The 18,793-nt window shown below is 41.6% G+C and overlaps 1 protein-coding gene across 4 annotated transcripts in view; it reads left to right on the top strand.

The window, feature by feature from the left end:
* The window catches only part of Golgb1 (golgin B1), a 55,195-nt gene that overhangs the window by 9,838 nt on the left and 26,564 nt on the right, over window positions 1-18,793 (top strand). Inside the window, exons 4-11 of one of the 4 annotated variants that reach the window (XM_060370349.1) lie at window positions 56-208; window positions 2,275-2,403; window positions 6,789-6,914; window positions 8,721-8,843; window positions 10,329-10,442; window positions 13,796-14,198; window positions 15,717-15,829; window positions 17,820-17,934. In XM_060370349.1, coding sequence (XP_060226332.1) covers window positions 56-208; window positions 2,275-2,403; window positions 6,789-6,914; window positions 8,721-8,843; window positions 10,329-10,442; window positions 13,796-14,198; window positions 15,717-15,829; window positions 17,820-17,934 — 1,276 coding nt within the window. The remainder of the gene's footprint in view (window positions 1-55; window positions 209-2,274; window positions 2,404-6,788; window positions 6,915-8,720; window positions 8,844-10,328; window positions 10,443-13,795; window positions 14,199-15,716; window positions 15,830-17,819; window positions 17,935-18,793) is intronic. The other 3 variants (XM_060370350.1, XM_060370351.1, XM_060370352.1) reach the window with 3 other exon arrangements.

Raw genomic sequence — 18,793 nt, forward strand, 5'->3', positions numbered from 1 at the left:
TAAGTGTGCTGGGTAGCTGGTGAATTCAGTTCTCGTCTTCATTGCTCTATGGCAGGAGGAAAGAAAAGCTGCTGAAAACAAAGTTAAGAAAATAAAACTTCACGCAAAGGCCAAGCTCACATCTTTGAACAAACAAATAGAAGAAATGAAGGCTCAAGGAGGGACCACCTTGCCTGCAGAGCCCCAGGCAGAGGAGCTGCTCTCCAAGGTATGAGGACTGGGCTCAGATTTGACGCTTCCTGAGCCAGGAGCCCTCCAATGTAGTGGGTCTGTGCTGAGCATCTACACAGCAATGCTGCCCTGTCCTACCATCCTGTGGTTTTTATGGACTGAAGGCCACACAGGGAGAGCAAAGGCTGGCAGAAAATGTGGGCTTGACTGGGCAGTGGTTACCCAGACTGTCAGAATTTTAAAGGGCTGACAGGAAGAAATAAATACTAATGTGAGACAGAGGGGAAACATATACTTTGTGGATGAGTTTGATTATTGGTTAGAACGTTAAAAACTTCCCCCTGAGGGAGAAGCAGCCTTGCCAGGCCATACAGGAAGACAATGGAGCCAGTCCTGGTGAGACCTGATAGGCTAGGGTCAGAAGGAAGGGAAGGAGGACCTTCCTATCAATAGACTGGGGGAAGGGCATGGGAGGAGAAGAGAGAGGAAGGGTAGGATTGGGAGGGAATAAAGGAGGGGGCTACAGGTGGGATACAAAGTGAATAAACTGTAATAAATAAAAATAAATTAAAACAAAACTATAATCTCTTAAGATTTTGCCCTGCTCTGAAATCCTTTCATTCATTAACTAATACAGCATGTTTTCTACTTCTGTAAGCAAATAATGGTGGGTTAATGTCTCATGAGCTGTGGCTGAGTTGCCGGGATCACCCTGGCCTCCTTGTACAGAGGCTCCATTGGCTATGGCTGTCACCACAAAGCAGTGTGTAGTCAGGGCGCAGAGGGACCTAAGCTGTCTTTAAGGAGTGTGGTAGCGCGCCAGTGCGCATTCTCCTCAGCTCGCCACTCAGAGTCGCATTCAGGTATCTGTTTAGAGAACAGAAAACACCCGTAGTTTGGAGCATTTGTGCAGATTATTCTGGGGCAGGTGTGTCACTCACTGCACACCGACATCTTTTTGTTCTCCTAATTTGTCTGTTGCACTCTGACTCGCTGTATTATTATTCTCAGAAACATTAGCTCCTGGGGAGGGGACAGGGGCCTGGGCTCAGGCTCAGATCTAGAGCCGCAGCCCTTGAGGGCTCTTCCCAGTGCCGTGCTTAGCTGTGCCCTACAGGGACTAATCACTCAGAAGACAGCACTTTCTTTTGTTGGCACTGGGGCTGTCGCTCAGTGGAAGAGCACCTGTGTAGTGTGTGTAGGCTTAGCTCCTAGCACAGCAGGGCATGAGAAAGAAGAGAAGCAAAACAATTAGCCTCTCACAGTTGATTTTAAAAGCAAGGTAATTTGTCTGAATTATTTTCCTCCTTCATGGTTCCTATGGTAACTCTTCCCCTGGCTGTGGTGGCATGCACTGACTTTTTTTCTTTCCAAGTTCTTTCAAACCTCCCTTGAGTCATGTTGTTAGATTTTTAAATTGTCTATTTTATATCTTGCTTTTTTTAAAATTTTTGCTTACTTCTTCCGTAGCCCTTAGGCCTTCAAAGTGTTCGCATCTTATACCATTGTCTTCCTCTCTGTTAAATAAGTGATGCCCAGTCAGTCCCAGTCAGTCCCAGTCAGTCCCAGTCAGTCCCAGTCAGTCCCAGTGACCCTTTAGCCATGGTAAACTTAGTGCAGTGTGTTTGGGTGCGGGGGAGACAGGAAAGAGAGAGAGAGAGAGAGAAGGATCAAGGAAAGAAGGTGTCAGATCCCTTGGAGCTGGAATAACCGGTGTTTGTGGGACCCCTGGCTTGTTTTCTGGGTCTGGCATACAAACCCTAGTCCTCATGGTTGTATAGCAAGCTTTCTTAAGCTGAGCTACCTTCCAGCCCCAAATTCATTGCTTTTTGTTAGTTGTTTTTTTTTTTCCTTGCTCTTGTCATTGTTTGGGTTTGTTATTTGTTTTAGACAGGTTGCTCTGCATAGTTCTGGCTGTTCTGACACTCTTGATCAAGCTGGATTCTAACTCAGAGAGATCCTCCTGCTTCTGCCTCCTGAGTGTTCCTGTCTCTTTAATGAAGCTGAAATTAAATGTCTCTAAAGGGCCAATATTGTAAAAGATAAAATATATGCTAATTATAACTTTTAAGTAAGTGACTTTAATCTATTGACCTTTTTCAGCATGATAAGAGTTATATGGAAGAAGAGATGAAAGTAGAAAAAATAAAGCATGAACTCCAGGAGAAGGAGAAATTAATTAGCAATTTGCAAGCCCAGCTGGACCAGGCACAGTCCAAACGAGCCTTGCAGGTAGGAGTGAGTTACCTCATCATTATTAGCTCAACAAATAACTAATGGCCAATGGGCATAGATGGTAAATGCCTCTTTTTAGATAGGCAGTAGCTGTCTCCCATTAGTCAGCCCTCCCTACCTGTCCCTCCCTCTTTTCCTTAATTCCAAGTCTAGTAATTGTCTTAGAGTTTGCGTTGGTGTGTGGCGTTCTCAGTGGATATTTGAGCACACTCAATATATTCTTTCCGTGTGTGGTTCACATGATTTACAGCATTTGTTTTTTTCCTTGCAGATTTCAGTTTCTGATAACTTTTATATTATCTTTATCTTCAGTATTTATTTATTTTTAATTTTTATATTTTTTCTTCACAATTAATTTATCATATATCCCAGTTAAAGCCCCCTCCCTCAACTCCCACAGTCCCACCCTCCTTTCCTCTTCCTCTTATCCCCTTTCCCTAGTCCACTGAAAGGGGGAATACTCCACTATTGCCATTTGCCCATAGCTTGTTAAGTCTCATCAGGACTGTTTAGATCTTTTTCCTCCATGGCCTGGCAAGGCTGCACCAGGGGCGAGTGATCACAGAGCAGTCAATTGAGTTCATGATAGAGGCCCCTCTTCCCCTCCCTCAGAGATCCACATGGAGACTGAGCATTGCCCACAGCTGAGCAGGGGATCTAGGTCCTCTCCATGCATGGTCCTCTATTGGTGCATCAGTCTCTGCAGGACCCCATGGGCTCAGATCCTTTAGCTTTGTTGGTCTCCTGTGGGGCTCCTGTCTCTTCCATGTCCCTCTAATCCCATTCCTCTCTTCCTCCATAAACTCTCTGCACTCTGCCCAAGTTTGGCCCTGAGTCTCAGCATCTGCTTTGATTCCCTGTTAGATAAATCCTTTCAGAGGACCTTCTATAGTAGACTCCTATCCTGTTTCCTTTCTTTCACCGCTTCTGGTATCTATCCTGTTTGACATTCTGAATGAGATTTAAGCATCCTCCTTAGGGTCCTCCTTAGTGTTTAGCTTCTGTGTGTCTGTAGATGACTGTCCTATATTATACAGCTAATATCTGCTCATTAGTGAAGGTATACCATGCCTGTCTTTCTGTTTCTGGGTTACCTCACTCAGGATGATCTCTTCTAGTTCCATCCATTTGCCTGCAAAATTCATGATTTCCTTGTTTTTCATAGCTGAGTAGTATTCCACTGTGTAGATGTACCACAATTTTTGTATCCATTCCTTAGTTGAGGGACAGCTAGGCTGTTTCCAGACTTTGACTATTAGAAATAAAGCTGCTATGAACATAGATGAGCAAATGTCCTTTTGAATGGTGGGGCATCTTTTGGATATATGCCTAGAAGTGGTATAGCTGGATCTTGAGGTAGTACAATTCCCAATTTTCCTACACCTTCAGCAAAATGGCTGGATACAAAACTAGCTCAAAAAAGATCAGTAGCCCTCGTGTATACAACAGACAAATGGGCTGAGAAAGAAATTAGGGAAACAACACCCTTCACGATAGCTACAGAAAATATAAAGTACCTTGGAGTAACTCCAACCAAGCAAGTCAAAGACTTGTATGAAGTATTTATTTTTTATTTGTTTTTAAGATACTTTTTCTTCTTTAACTCAAGGCATTCTGTTTTGTGTTTTCTCTTATATCAATGAGCTTTCTTTTATATCAATTTTTTTTCATGAATTTTATCATTTTTTTAAACATTTCTAATTTTGATTTTCCTTTCATGTCCTATACAGTTTTTCTAAACATTTTTAACTCTGAAATAAATTATAATTTCTTTCAGCATATTGTTCTGTTCCTTAGACTTCATAATTATTTGATTGGTTTTGAGACAAGGTGTCAGGCTGTAGCCCAGTTTTCCCTGGAATTCATAGCAGTCCTCTCGTCTCGGCCTCTTTAGTGCTGGGATTACAGGTGTGAGCCACCAGGCCTGGCTATTTAATGATATTATATAATTAGTCATTCTGTCTTACGTGTGAATGTTTTTGCCTGCGTGCATGTTCTACATCCATGCTTAGTGGCCATGGAAGTCAGAAGATGACATTAGATCCCCTGGAACTAGACATGTAGATGGGTGTGCGTGCTGGAAGCCAAACCTGAGTCCCCTGCCAGAGCAACAAGTGCTCAGAGCCACTGAGCCACTGCTAACTCTCTCATAGGGCATTTGGACTGGATCCTCTTCTAGCCCTATTTTTGTGTGAAATCAGTTTTTCTAAACATTTAGGCGTGTTTTAGGGAAAAAAATTTATAGACTCTGTTTTGTAGTTTTTGTTGTTGTTCTATTCAAACATGCAGGAGCTAGATTTCTCAGATTTGCAGCTTGCCTCCTCCCTCCCTTCACTTAGATCTGTACCAGCATGGTCCAATGTTAACAGCCAGACACTGGAGTCAACTCATTCTCCATCAGCAGATGAATATCTGCACTGTGGAGCATCTGCTCAGTGAAATAAACAGGAATTAGTTAAATCACTAGTCTGCCTTCCTTTTGAACTTCAAACTGTATGCTTACTTTTGAATTAGAAAAATTACTCAATTATCATAATTAACTTTATATTTTATTCTCATTTATCTTGCTAGCAGCTATTACTGATGTTATATGCATATTCAAAAACCACATTACAATATTACATACAAGTACAGAAAAAAAAATCATTCAAACTGAATCAGCTTATTGATGTCAACTTTGTTTACACTGGCCATTGCACACCACCGTGGCAACCTCCTACTTGAGGGCCTGGAGAGATGGCTGGTGGCTAAGCGCACTTACTGCTCTTGCAGGGAAGGTTAGGTCCCAGCAACCACGTCAGGCAGCTCATAACCACTTGTAACTCCAGCTCTAGAGGATCTGATGCCTGCTGATCTCCACAGGCATCTGTATACATGCAGTGCACATAACTCATGTAGGCACGCACACACACACACACATAGAAAAATCTTACATCTTTAAAATATATATATATATTATTTGATATAACTGATAATATCATGTAGTCAGACCAGAACAAAACTATGTAATAAAAAATATTTTATAATCTTTAAATTTTAGTTAAATGATACTACTTAAAGTGAAATACTTTTGGAGGCATCACATTTTAAGACTTCTTTAGCCTCATGTAACAGTTAGTTGATACTAAATTATGCAGCATATTCATACAATTTCCCTTTTTTCTTTATATTATCTTTGTTCTGGTTTTTGTTGTGGGCTGGGTCTCACTGTGTAGCCCAGGCCTCTCATGAACTCTCATTCAATTCACAAGCGTATGTCACTGTACTCAGCCTTTTTCGCTAGTGCTGGAGCTGGAACCCAGGGCCTTGACCATGCAAGGCAGATAGTCAACCAGTTTGCTCTGTCATTCCTAGCAGTTTCTTCTAACTGTATTTGCAAATCTGTGTCTCAGAACAGAGCCCCGTGACTCAGTTTTAAGATATCAGAGAGAGGATCTAGATTACCTCAGCCCTATTTGTCTTCCTTCCTGTAGAAGCCCTGCATTTACTCAAGTCAAAGAATAGGAAGTGCTGCAGCTTTTCCAATGCTGCTACCATCTATTCCAACAAATACTTCTTGGCTACCTTGTAAATCCCGGCCCCCTTCCCCCCAGGGTGATCAGATGAGGTCTGCTGCTGTCTATTACACGGTTTCTTTCTCTTTCTTTCTTTCTTTCTTTCTTTCTTTCTTTCTTTCTTTCTTTCTTTCTTTCTTTCTTTCTTTCCTTCCTTCCTTCCTTCCTTCTTCCTTCTTTCTTTCTTTCTTTCCTTCTTTCTTTCTTTCTTTCTTTCTTTCTTTCTTTCTTTCTTTCTTTTCCTTCCTTCCTTCCTTCCTTCCTTCCTTCCTTCCTTCCTTTCTCCTTCCTTCCTTCCTTCCTTCTTTCCTTTCTTTCTTTTTGTTTTTCGAGACAGGGTTTTCCTGAGTAGCTTTGGCTGTCCTGGACTCACTCGCTTTGTAGACCAGACTGGCCTCACAGAGATCTGCCTGCCTCTGCCTTTGAGTGCTGGGATTGCAGGTGTGCACCACCACTCCCAGCTATCATACAATTTCTCGAGCCAAACAAATCCAGATTTCCGTGGTTTGCCCTTAACTTGTTTGCAGTCTGTGCTTGGTAGGGTATCTTCCTACCTATGTTGTCAATATTGTCCATGTTCCTCCATTCACTGTTTAGTTTGTCTCTTTACTATATGAGCAAAGATATTGAAAACAGTGCTGCTATCGCTTCTGTCTTCTCCTGACAAATTTTGACATTTCAATAATACTTTAAAAATTAGTATGTGGAATTCTTTTTTGTGCTAAAGTAGAAATTAGAAGGAAATACAGTAGATGTTCAAGACAAATGAGGAAGTCAAGGAACTAATAATGCCAACCCCTTTGCTTAAGTGAGTATTTTTCCCTTCAGTTGGATAAGAGTTCTGCAGAGATGGAAGACCTCATGCTGATGAAGCAGCAGCTCCAAGAAAAGGAAGAACTCATTAGCACTTTGCAAACTCAGCTCAGCCAAACACAGGCAGAGCAAGCTGCACAGGTAGGATGATGGCACCTTTACTAGAATAAAGTGTCATGGGATCCAGTGTTGTCATGTGGAAAGTCAGTCCCAGCAGTCACTTTCAAAAGCTTGCTGGGTAAAAGCATGGTAGCCAGGATGCTAAAGTCAAAGTTAGGAGGGTACAGGGGAAGAAATTAGAAGTATGGTAAGTATGGTGGGTGGTGCATACAGTAATAAGAAACACCGGGACATTTATGTTGATGAATTTGCTATAGCTTTATTGATGACTGTTTTTGACTCCTAGTTCCAGTACTCCTTTTTTTAATAGCACACAGAGATTCTGTCTCTTAGGAGTGGACTTGTGCTGGGGTCAGAAAGAGACTAATAGATAAACCAAAAGAAATACAAATTATTAGCTCTGTTGTTTCTATAAAGTCTTGTTAGAAAGATGCATCTTAGCTTTAAAGTTACTTGAAGAACATAAAAAAGAAATGGTAAAGGATATGAAATTTCTTGCTAATGGCTGTAGTGTGAGCCAGAGTCAGCCTGTTTGTACTCGAACCCTTAACTCTCTGTTTTTCTCAGTTTCCTGCCTGACACCCTACCACATAGTTCTCCTTTGAGAATACTTTTGGATCATGACACATTTTTAACCCTGGAGGGTTTTTGCACATGGGACACATATACATCTGATCCTAGTCATTACATATAATGATAACAGGGGTATCTTCTGTTTAGAAATGGCCAATGCTTATATACACAGTTAGAATTATATATCCAGAAATTGATAAATTCATCCTGGTAGCTTCTGTTGTGCCTTTAATATACAGTATAGGGTAGGAAAATGTTACACATTTTTTAATCTCATAAACTGCTTGAAACAAAGACAACCAAGATATGAATATGTTAACAGGTTCATCATGGAGCAAGCCACTCCAAATAAAATTCCAAAGGCCAAGTATGGTGGAATAAGTCCTTATTCTAGCATTCAGAAGGCTAAAGTGTACAGATCACAGGTTTGAGACCAGTGTTGGCTACATGGCAAGTTCCAGGCTAGCCCAGGCTAGCCCAGGCCACACAGCAAGACCCCGTCTCAAAAAATGAAAATTATAAAAGTAATATTAGTATCAAAGTATTTTGAGAGAAAGAACTTAGTTTGTGAGCATGGCAGTTATAGAAGTTATACATGGGATTTAAACAGAACCTGAGAGATACACAGTACTCTAGATAAGTGTCGTTCTCATTGGGGAGCAGAGCTGGGAAAGGCAGAGAAGAAGAAAGCAGCACATCACAGGGAAGCCTGCGGGAAATGACAGCCGGACACAGCTTTCTAGGGAAGCAGTGTGCCCTTGTAAGCATACCCTGTTCTTTAATCAAAGCAAATCTTTGAAAACAGAACAACAACAACAAAAAAGAATAGATTTCTATTCGTAGAGCATCTTTACAGGCATGAAGTTCTGGGACTCTTTGAGCATGTTTGATACTGAAAGAAGTACCAGGGGTTACCAGAAGTCTGACTTCACTCTTGTGTTTAATTTTCTGTCTTTTCAGAAATTATAAGAAAAATACTCTTGCATATTTAAAGCATTTTTAGTATCCAAGAAAATTTCTAATTAAAATTATATGAGTTGATTCTGAATTTGATAGTAGGCTCTCTCTCACGTCTGAAGTTACTGCTGGGCCTCTTGCTCTTCCAACATTCTGGCCCTTGGCATTCTGAGCTGAGGTTTAGGGAGCAGCTCCCAGTCAGTGCTGTGCGCCCGTCTTTGGAGAGTAGGCTATATGAGTTGTCTGTGAAATCCTCTGGAGTGTAACTTGTGTAGTTTCTCTGGTGTGTGTCTTCAGTTGAGTTCCATGCAGCAGGTGGTCCGAGAGAAAGACGCCCGCTTTGAAACACAGGTTCGTCTGCATGAAGATGAGCTGCTTCAGTTAGTGGCCCAGTCAGATGTGGAGACAGAGATGCAACAGGTGTGTTGCTCAGACTCCGCGGAATGACTGTCATTTTAGTCAATGTTTAATCATGACTTCACAGCCGCCCTCTAGCCACTACCCTGCCCCCTGCTCTCCACGTGGCCTCCATGGCTTCTCATTGGTGCCCCTGTCTTTTGTTGCTTATCATCTTTTTGTCTTGTCCTTACTTTCCCTTTTTCCTTATTGCATCAGGTTGGAACTTGGAACTTTAAACCTGAATTTACTTGGGGACTTAGTGGGAGTCCCCACATACGTGGGAGCCATGGGCTGATTTCTGTTTCATTTGCCGACTTACAGCTACCATTCCTGCTCTAAACCTGATCCAAAACTTCAAATTGATGAAGTCAGTTTTGTATTTAAACAAACAAACAAAACAATGGAGATAAAAAATGATTTTGAAGCCACAATGTCCTTTATCAAATCAGTATTTTTTAAGTTCATTGAGTAGATACTGAAAATTGACTTCATTGTATTGGAGTTTACCACGTACTAACTCACATGTACTTAGAATGTGGGACTGTGTGGTAAAGAAAGGTGCTGTAGTGGTACTTTGTTTGATCTGTGTTTGATGTATGTTCATGTATGTGCAGATGCATGTTTACACATACATGTGTGCATGCACACCTGTACGTGTGTGGAGGCCAGAGGACAACTTTGGATGTCATTCCTTCCTAAGGAGCCATTTGTCTTGATTTTTTTTTTGTTTTTTTTTTTGTTTTTTTGTTTTTAGCTCTTGAGGCCTCTCGTCAGCCTAGCTCAGCAATTAGGCCAGGCTAGGCTGACTGGTTGGCCAGCAAGCCTGAGGAATACTGTTTCCACCTCAGAGCTGGGATTACAGGCTCGTTCCACCTGGCCTGAGTTTTTATGTGGATTCTGGAAGTTGAACTCAGGCCCTCACAAGCACTTTGCCAATTGTGCCATCTTTTCCAGCCTCTCATCTGTTTGGTCTTGAGTGAAAACTTGTTCCAAGTTCTGAGCAGTCTTTTGAGAATGTACTACCACATGGAGTTTCAGAGTTCATTACTTTGAATAATAGAATATTGACTATATATATTGATTTATTGATTTAATGGGTATTTTTCAAGTGCCTGCCCTGTGATTGAAAACAGAAGAGAAATGGTTTTTGCCTATACAGATTGCTCTCTTTTGTAGGTAAGAAATGCACGTTACCTATGCTTATTTAGGGACAGGCCAGGAACTAGATAACTTTGAAAGTGAGTGTGTGTCGCTTTACCTTAAGTGTAGTAGGCTCCCTGATTCAAGGCCTTGCTTGCATTTGGGTTTGGTTGTTGCCACACTCTGGAGAAGGCATTTTGGAGACTCCCTTGCTGCCGGATGGGCCATGGCATGCTGGTGCCCACTCTTTGGTCTCTTAGCCTCCACGCTCTGCAACTAGCTGCACAAGCGCACATGACTGTTTGGACGGCAGGCAAAGACTCACCTTACTTATCTGTAACTATACCGGAAATGTTTCCTTTCCAGAAATTGAGGGTGATGCAGAGGAAGCTCGAGGAACATGAAGAAGCCTTGCTGGGCCGTGCTCAGGTTGTAGACCTGCTGCAGCAGGAGCTGACTTCGGCTGAGCAGAGAAACCAGGTACCGTCTGCCCCCACTGTCTGCTGGGGGAGGCTTCGTCTCCACCTGAGCTGGTTGGTCGTGGGGGGCAGGTATAAAAGCCTGTAAGCCTGCAGAGGGTTGGTGCCATCTAGTCATTCTTTTCAGCAAACGCTCTGTGCTTAACAGTGGTAAAGCAAACACAGCTCCTTGTCCTGGGCTTTCGGTTTGCATCTTTATTGCACTTTTCCATCATCCCTGTAGCTCTAGAATGTTTCTGAAGGATTTCCTATTTTTCTCTAGTGAGTTTCTTTTTCATTTTACCATTTACTGTCTTGAGTAGTTCTTGTATTTGGTGTATGGTCTCTACTTTGGTCAACTTCCTGCTCCGTTGAAGCGATCCTATAATGCAATAGTCCCTTTGCATTATAGTCCCTTTGTCTTGCTATACAGTATGGGCCCATGCTTCACATTTGGGCTCCTCTTACCTACCTTTGGCTTCCCTGTGCCCTAGTCCTATCATTATATCCAGGTAGCCAAATTCTAATGCAGAATTGGCTCTAGTGACACAGCCTTTGTTTGTTTACCTGGGTGCTGTCTGATGCCTGGTAAACTAAGCCACATCCTCCTTCCTTAATCTTCAGCATGCTTCTTAAGGCAGCTTTTTCTCTGTAGTGTAGAAAAGTTCCCCTCCCTTCATCCTCACAAAGCCTGAACCTGACTCTAGGTATCCTCTCTGGGTGACCTGGGACAGTAAGTGTCTAGCCTTCCTTGTGGTACTTACTAAGCCATCGGTGCATAGATGGCTGTGTCTGTGTGACCTTGGTCAGACTGTCTCAGTTCGTGCACTGTGAACCCTCACTGCTCCCTGCTGTAGTGGGTACCATTGTTCTCTCATCACAAACAAAGAAACTCAGGCACAGAGAGTTCCTACACACCCCTGGTGGATTTGGCAGGCTTCAGGTTTTCTGTCAGCAAACTAAGGGTAGTAGCATTTATATAAAGGACCTCTTGTAGAATGGCATGGAGTAGCATATAAAGATGCACAGGACATTATGGTAGCTAAAATTACTACCACACTACTGAAGTCATTCCAGAGAATCACGAAGCACCTATAATTCTCAAATCTAACGAGAGTCTTTTAAGCCTTATTTTACTAGACTTTTCTGCAATATTTGTTCCTTGTCTGTTCGTTATTTTTATTTATTCATTTTTTTAAATAGGTTTTCTATGTAATCCAGGCAGCCCTTGAATCCATGATTCTCCCATGTGCTGGGATTCTGGGCCTGTGCCATTGTGTCTGGCTGGAATTTGTTACTGTTTATCATTTATTTCTTAAAGCGTCCTCAAAGTTCATTGTATTCCCATTGCACAGAGCACATCTCGGTTCTCTTCCTAGCTGTCGGGAGCTTTTCTTTCATTTACTTTTCCTTTACAGGCATCTCTTCCTGCCCATTACACAGTACTTGCTAGTGGACTAGCCTCAGCCAAGTCATCTTACTTGGTACATACTTATCTCTTTCCCTCTTAATAGTAGATGTGACTATCTCCCCTGCCACTGGGATCTCCTGACTATTTCTCTCCCCAGTGTTTTTGGTGTGCATACAATTGTCTGGCGACACATGGCTAACCTACAAGCTTAGCAAGCTTAAGAACTTAACAAAAAACAAAAGCATCACCTTCCTTCTTAAAGCATATTCTTTGTAGCTCAGAAGACCGGACACAGGGCTGCCATGGTCTGGCATTCCCGTTGCTGGATACGTAGCCAGACGATGCAGGCTCCTGCACTCTCCTGTGTGCTGCAGTGCTGTTCACAGCAGTTGAGATATAAAGAGCCAGCCTGCGCGCCAGCCAGTGGGTGTCTAGTACAAATAAAAGTGTAAACGTAATGTATGCACACAGTGGGACGTTGCTCAGTCCTCAAAAAGGAATGAAGGTCTGTGTTTTTGCAGCAACAGAGAATGAATACAGGACGTATTCATTAAATAATAAGTGTATAATAATAAATAAGAATAAGTGAAACACATTAAACATACAAGGGGCAACTATCACATGTTCACATTTACATATGGAACTGAACAAGCTAATCTCGAAGTAGAGAACAGAATAGTGGCTTCCAGAGCTTGGAAAGGATGCAAGGGAGGAAGGAGCGAAGAGGTGATAAATGGATACAAGGTCCCTTTGGATCGGAGGGACAACATTTCATCTGTAGCACAGGGGACAGGTGCGTTTGACCGTAGAGGTTTCAGACTCCTAGAAGAGAAGATTTTGAATGTTCCCAACACAACAAAAGATATATGCTGACATGCCGTGCCAGGGACCTTGATCTGATTGTCATACCTGTGTGCCTCATATTGAAATGTTGCATTTACCCTACAAATAGGTTTAATGGTTACATATCCAATTCAAAACCACATTTAAAAATATTTTAACCATATCTACTCTCTTATGGGCTATTCACTCAAAAGAATAAACTCAAGCTTCCTTGTTTCTTTTGTATTCTTTAATCCCTACTATTAATTATCAGTCCTGCTGGTTTAGTCTCCTAATTCTAGACTCTGCACAATACTTCAATAATGTCAGCTCCTAGCTCTGTTCAGGGAATATCTTCACATAAAGAACTCTACTTGCTTGCTTGTTTGTTTGTGTTTGGTTTGGGGGTTGTTGCTTTTTTTTTTCCATGAAGAGGGTTGTCTCAAAAAATTATGTGATCAGTCTTCTTATTACTCAAAGAGCAGATCTCACTTTTCTTAATGATAGGGTGTCTACAAAGCTGTACTGTTATTTTTCCAGCCTTCTCTCCTTCTATCACTGGAGTTTTTCTCTCTACTGACTCCAAACTACCTTGGTAGTCATGTTTTTTTCTTAGCTCTGAAGTACCATTTTTAGTACCTCCTTGCCTGGCTGATAGCTCACTTTTAACTTTTAGATGATTTGCCTGTCTCTTAAAGGAAGGCCGCTGTAGCCCATCCTTCTTCTCTTCCCTTCTTCTCTTCCCAGAAATTCCTGTAGTGCCATCTGTGCTTTTGTGTGGTGCTCAGCCTGCTTTGGTGCCTGACCCTGAGTTCCTTCAGGGTATGGACTGGCTTGATTGGTTTGTTGTGAACTGAGTCCAATTTGCCATAGACTGTGCTGGTGCGAGAGACTAGGATAAAATGGCATGCCTCTTTCCCTCACGGAGCTTGTTTTCTAATGGGAGAGGCAAATTTGAAGAACTACTGAGCAAGGTAAACATGAGTACAAACAGTCCAAAGTGTCTAGAAACCAACCGTGGCGGGTGTTACTCCATAAGTTCAGCGCCCTTGAGTGCCTTCTAGGGGTGCATCAGTGTGCCCCCTGAGTGGAAGAATGCAGGAGGTGTACTGTGATGCTTCACGTTTTGTTTTTGATTTTAGGCTCTTTCACAGCAGTTACAGCAGTTGGAAGCTGAACATAGTACGTTAAAGAACACCATGGAAACAGAAAGACAGGAGTCCAAGGTCCTGATGGAAAAGGTAGAACTTGAAGTGGCAGAGAGGAAGTTATCCTTCCATAACCTACAGGAAGAGATGCAGCAGCTTCAGGGACAGTTGGTGCGAGCCGGCCAAGCCCAGGCTGACCTGGAGACCCAGTACAGTGCTCTCGAGCAAAGGCATAAAGCAGAAATGGAAGAGAAGACAGCTTACATTTTGACTCTTCAGAAGACGGAGCAAGAACTGCAGTCTGCCTGTGATGTTCTGAAGGAGGAAAATGCGAAACTGCTCCAGGAGAAGAGGGAACAGGCTGCCGAGTCAGCCCAGGCCATGCAGCAGCTGGAAGGTCAGTGTTTGGTGGCTTTGAAAGCCACACCTCTAGCCCCTTAGTGGATTGTACCTGCTACTTTCAGGGCTCTGTTAGTGGCAAGGTCAGAAGGATATAAAAGGCATCTTCTTAGCCTGGTCTTGTCTCTCAGGTCACGGTGTTTTTAACATTGTCATCTCAGTACTGGAAACTGGTCAGCTATGCACTGGGCACTGAGTAGTCGAGTGTGAACGCAACTGACCTGAGGAGTGCATGACTGGCATGAGTAGGACTGGGATTCATTTCTGGAAATCTCAGGCCACATGTAGGTACGCAGACTAAATTGCAAGAAGTCATTCATAAGTCTAAAGGTAGAGCTTCTTGCTTTTATTATAGATGATAACTTCCTTTTGAGAAAACTTCTCTAAACAGGTTTTATGAAACATTTTGAAATATTTTATTAAAATCGAAAATAACTCTAGAAGTTTTACAGTTTAAAAGTTTATAAAAAAGTGCAACTCCCTTGGCACCAATAATTCATCTCTCCAGTCTTCTTCAGCATACCAGTGTAGATGATAGATGGGACTATGCATGCCCAGGAAAGAGCTTAGGAAAAAATAGCTTGCAAACAAGTACTAAAAAATAGGTTTTCAACCAGAAAATCTAGAGGGCCAGGGGAAATATCTAAGTACATTGTCCCCTTCCCTGAGCCATGTTCATGTTTAAGCCTTGCCGGGACCCTTGATGGCCCATAGTGCTTAAATGGACAGTGAAGAACATATAAACCACCAAAGCCAGTTTTCCTTTTTTTTTTTTTTTTTTTTGGGGGGGGGTTGCATTGTTTGTAAGTTTTTTTAGTTTGGTGTTTTTCTATGTTTGCTTTTTCAAGATAGGGTTTCCCTGTGTAGCCCTGGCTATCCTGGAACTCAGAGACCCGCCTGCCTCCACCTACTGAGTGCTGGGATTAAGGGAATGCAGCACCATGCCTGGCCCCACCAAGGCCATTTTTAAGGTGGAAAAAGGAAAAAGGAAAGGCCTGTCTTTATTAACATATTATCAGTTGTGCATGTTAATGACATTCAGTGTGAGAATTCCCTACAGATAAGCGGTGTGTGTTCGAAACCTCCAGCCTCCCTTCCCGACATGTCCTCTCATGCCCTTCCCCCTCCCAAGTCCCGAGTGAGCACTCTTCTTCCTGAGGCTCTTCCACTTTAGTTCCTGCAGAGGAGAGAAAATGTGCAGTTGTCTGGCTTTCTGCATGTAACATGATGTCCCTTGTTCAATCTCTTTTGATGCAAATGACAGGATTTCATTTTTCTTTGTGACTTGGTAGCATTCCGTGTGCTTAGTTTTCATTTGGAGGAAGTAGTTTACTGAAATGCTCTTTGGTCCAAACAGTATAAAATGTAATTGGTACTATAATCTTAATTAAGGTAGCTGAACTAGTCAAGTTCAAAGTGGTATATCCTTCAGGGTTTCAGAGTAGAGACAGATCTCACTGCTGTGTATTTGATTTGTTTCCTCAGGTGTCACATCTGTTTGTTTTCTTTTCCTTAGATCAACTCCAGCAAAAATCTGAAGAACTTAGCCAATTTGTAAATAAACCAGACTTGCAAAAACAAGAAACAGCATCTCAGACTTCACCAGATGTTTATAATGAGGGCATACAGGTAAATGGACTTCTGTATGATCTATTTATATGTGTTGTATTGAAGAGTCTAATGAGTATTACAGAGAGAGTGTAAATGTGCATTTTCTGCCTATGAAATGCTTTTAGGGTATAAGTCTACTGAATGGAATCCTGAAAGGTGTTAAAGCAGCTTCCCAGCAAGGATAAGTAAATAAATAAATAAATAACATAAGACCTTTTCCAGCAATTCAGATAGGATCAGTTTCATGCTGAATGCTCACATTCCCTCCTGGAGGTTGTGTTTTTGCTTTACTGGCTATCCTTTTGTCTATCTCTGTCTATCAGTTCTTCTTAATGTTTTATAAATTTCACAGTAGGCTGTTGACATCAGGACCTTTTTTTTTCTCCAGATATTTCAGCATGTGTATTATTGACTAGATTTTAGGATTTGTTAGTAGTTGAGGTATGCTAGTTGAGCGATTCCTCTTTTTCTCTTGAGGTAAGGTTTACAAACCATTAAATGCATAAATCACAAGCACACCATGAGTTTTGACAGATATATTCATTTGATGTTTGTGATTTTCTATTCTAACCTTTGCATTTTAGAGTTGTTCGTCTGTACCAAAGGTTCCTGTCTTTTCATTGATTTCTAACATATTATGACTTATCATAGATATAATATCATCTTGAAAATCCTAGCTTGCTGCCAGACATAGTAGCATATCTTTGTAAGCCCAGAACTTAGGATATCTCAAGTTCAGAGCCATTTTGCTGAGCTGTATTATGAGGCTCTGACTCAAAAATGGGACAGTACTTGCTGAGCCTGCAAAAGGTCCTGGGTTTGATATCACTACAATAAATAAACAAATTCTTGCTTGTGAATCCAAAGATTGCATCATTTGTAATTAGACTCTGTTGCTTATATTTTTCCTTGAGGTTGAATCACAGTTTCCTATTTCTCTCTGTCATGGGTGATTTTTGTATTTTTGCTATAAACATTTTGTTTGGGAGGTTCTGTTTTGTTGGCTCTAAAATTCTGAAGCATTCTGATTACTTTTTATCAGCCAGTAGCATGGATGCATGCTTATCAACTCTGGCCTGTGGCAGAGAGCCCCTCAGTCAGCCCCATCATTGCATCATTCATTGTTCACCTGGAATGTAGGAATTTATACAGGCAATTAATGCCTCTTGACTGGACTGATGTTCTTCCTCTGTTCAGTTACCTCACACACAATGCAGCTTTGTTCCTCCCCAAGGCTTTCTTATTGTTCAAGATAGAGTGCCTGTAGCTATTTTATTGGAGTTTTATTTGCTTTGTATAGTACAACCTAAAAATCTTCCTCTAGATAGACATCCCAAACCTTAAACATATGTCCTGCAGTTTCTTTAATCAACAGCAAAGGTTTATGATCAAGCATGAAACTTGAAAGTGAAAACTCTATAGCCTACCATGGAAATTTCCATGAAATTACATGGAAATTGTATAAAATAAGCCCCTTGCAGGATAAAAATGTGTAAAAAGACAAAAAAAATATATAAAGATTTAATATAGATTCTTTCTTGTCAAGAGACAAGCATTCTGGATACATAAATAGAAGAACATTTTATTGTAAATGGAAAAAACCCAATGATACAGAAATCACAGTTCTTCTTCATTTTGAGAAGTCTCTCTTCGTGTTCATCTTCCTCCAGGCCCTGCCGCTTGCTGGCTTTAGTCAACTCTCATCTCAGATACTGCCTGTGAAGTTTTAAAATGTTCTGTCATGCACAGTTGAGTTGGGATTTCTATCTCTGTAATGCAGGCTTCTGTCTTGGATTCAAAACCCAAGGAACTGGAAGCTTATAGGATGTATTTTATTTCTTTTTCTATCTTCAGAATTAAAAAAAAAAAAAAAAATCTCCAAAGATTCCCCAAGCAGAGGAGTAGATGCATCCTCGTGGCTGGAGCACATGTGCTAGAGGCCCTCTGGGCATCAGTGTGAGAGCTTGCACGGGGGGAATCACTAATTTGCTGTCTTTTTACAATGTAGGTAGTCATGGAAGAGGATAACACCTGTTTGCAGAAGAGAGTGGTAGAGCTAGAGAATGAAAAGGAAGCCTTGCTCCAAAGTTCTGTAGAGCTGGAGGAGCTGAAAGCTGAGAATGGTATGTATAAATAAAAACCGTAATTCTGTCTTCTTATCTGGTGTGTGCCTCTGCTCTTAACACTGTGCATGCCTACATGGAATTGATGCTGTGCTCTCAGGATCTCAGGTAGCAGAGCTGGAAGTTGCCAAGATAAAACCAGTGCACACCAGGTCGCTGAGCACGGTGCTGGTGCCTGTATCACTGTCACAGTTTCTGCTATACACTGCAAATGCTGCAGGATTTCCGAGTAGTTTATATTCGTTTGGGAATGGCAGAGATACCTTCTAGGGAGAATGACCCTAGAATGACCGAGTTGGACTTTATTAAGATGTTGAATTTTTCAGTGGGCAAAACAAAGGAAAAAATGAGGAAAGCAAAATGAGAATAAGCTAGAGGTAGACTTCCGTTGGCCTTTGTCATGTCAACACCTTGCTTGGACTCCTCCTCCTCTCATTCTGGCCACTCCTCTCTCAGCCCTCACCCAAGACACTGTCTTCTTTGGGAATTCAGTCTTCATCCTGATTAAGTGCTTTGTGTGCCTATAAAAGCCTTTATACCTTTACTGATGTATTAGGATGGTCAGTTTATGCGTTTATCTTTTTATTATAAGCTTTCTAAAGACATGGTGTGAGCTTTTAGGGGCAGAGAACTTTTTTTTTTTTTTTTTAATTTGCTTTGCCTAAACTTAATAACAACTGACAAATAACAGCTTCTGAGTAAAAACCTTGCTGGAGTGAGCTGAGTATATTAGCATTTTATTCTTCTGGACTTGTGAATGAAGGCATGCCTCAGACAAATCTTCTCTTCATCACGTGCTTCATGAGAACCTCCTTAGTTCAGTAGTATTAACATGTGGTGATGTTTTACTGCTCTCATT

Source organism: Meriones unguiculatus, chromosome 17 (genome assembly GCF_030254825.1).
Source record: "Meriones unguiculatus strain TT.TT164.6M chromosome 17, Bangor_MerUng_6.1, whole genome shotgun sequence".
NCBI lineage: Eukaryota > Metazoa > Chordata > Mammalia > Rodentia > Muridae > Meriones > Meriones unguiculatus.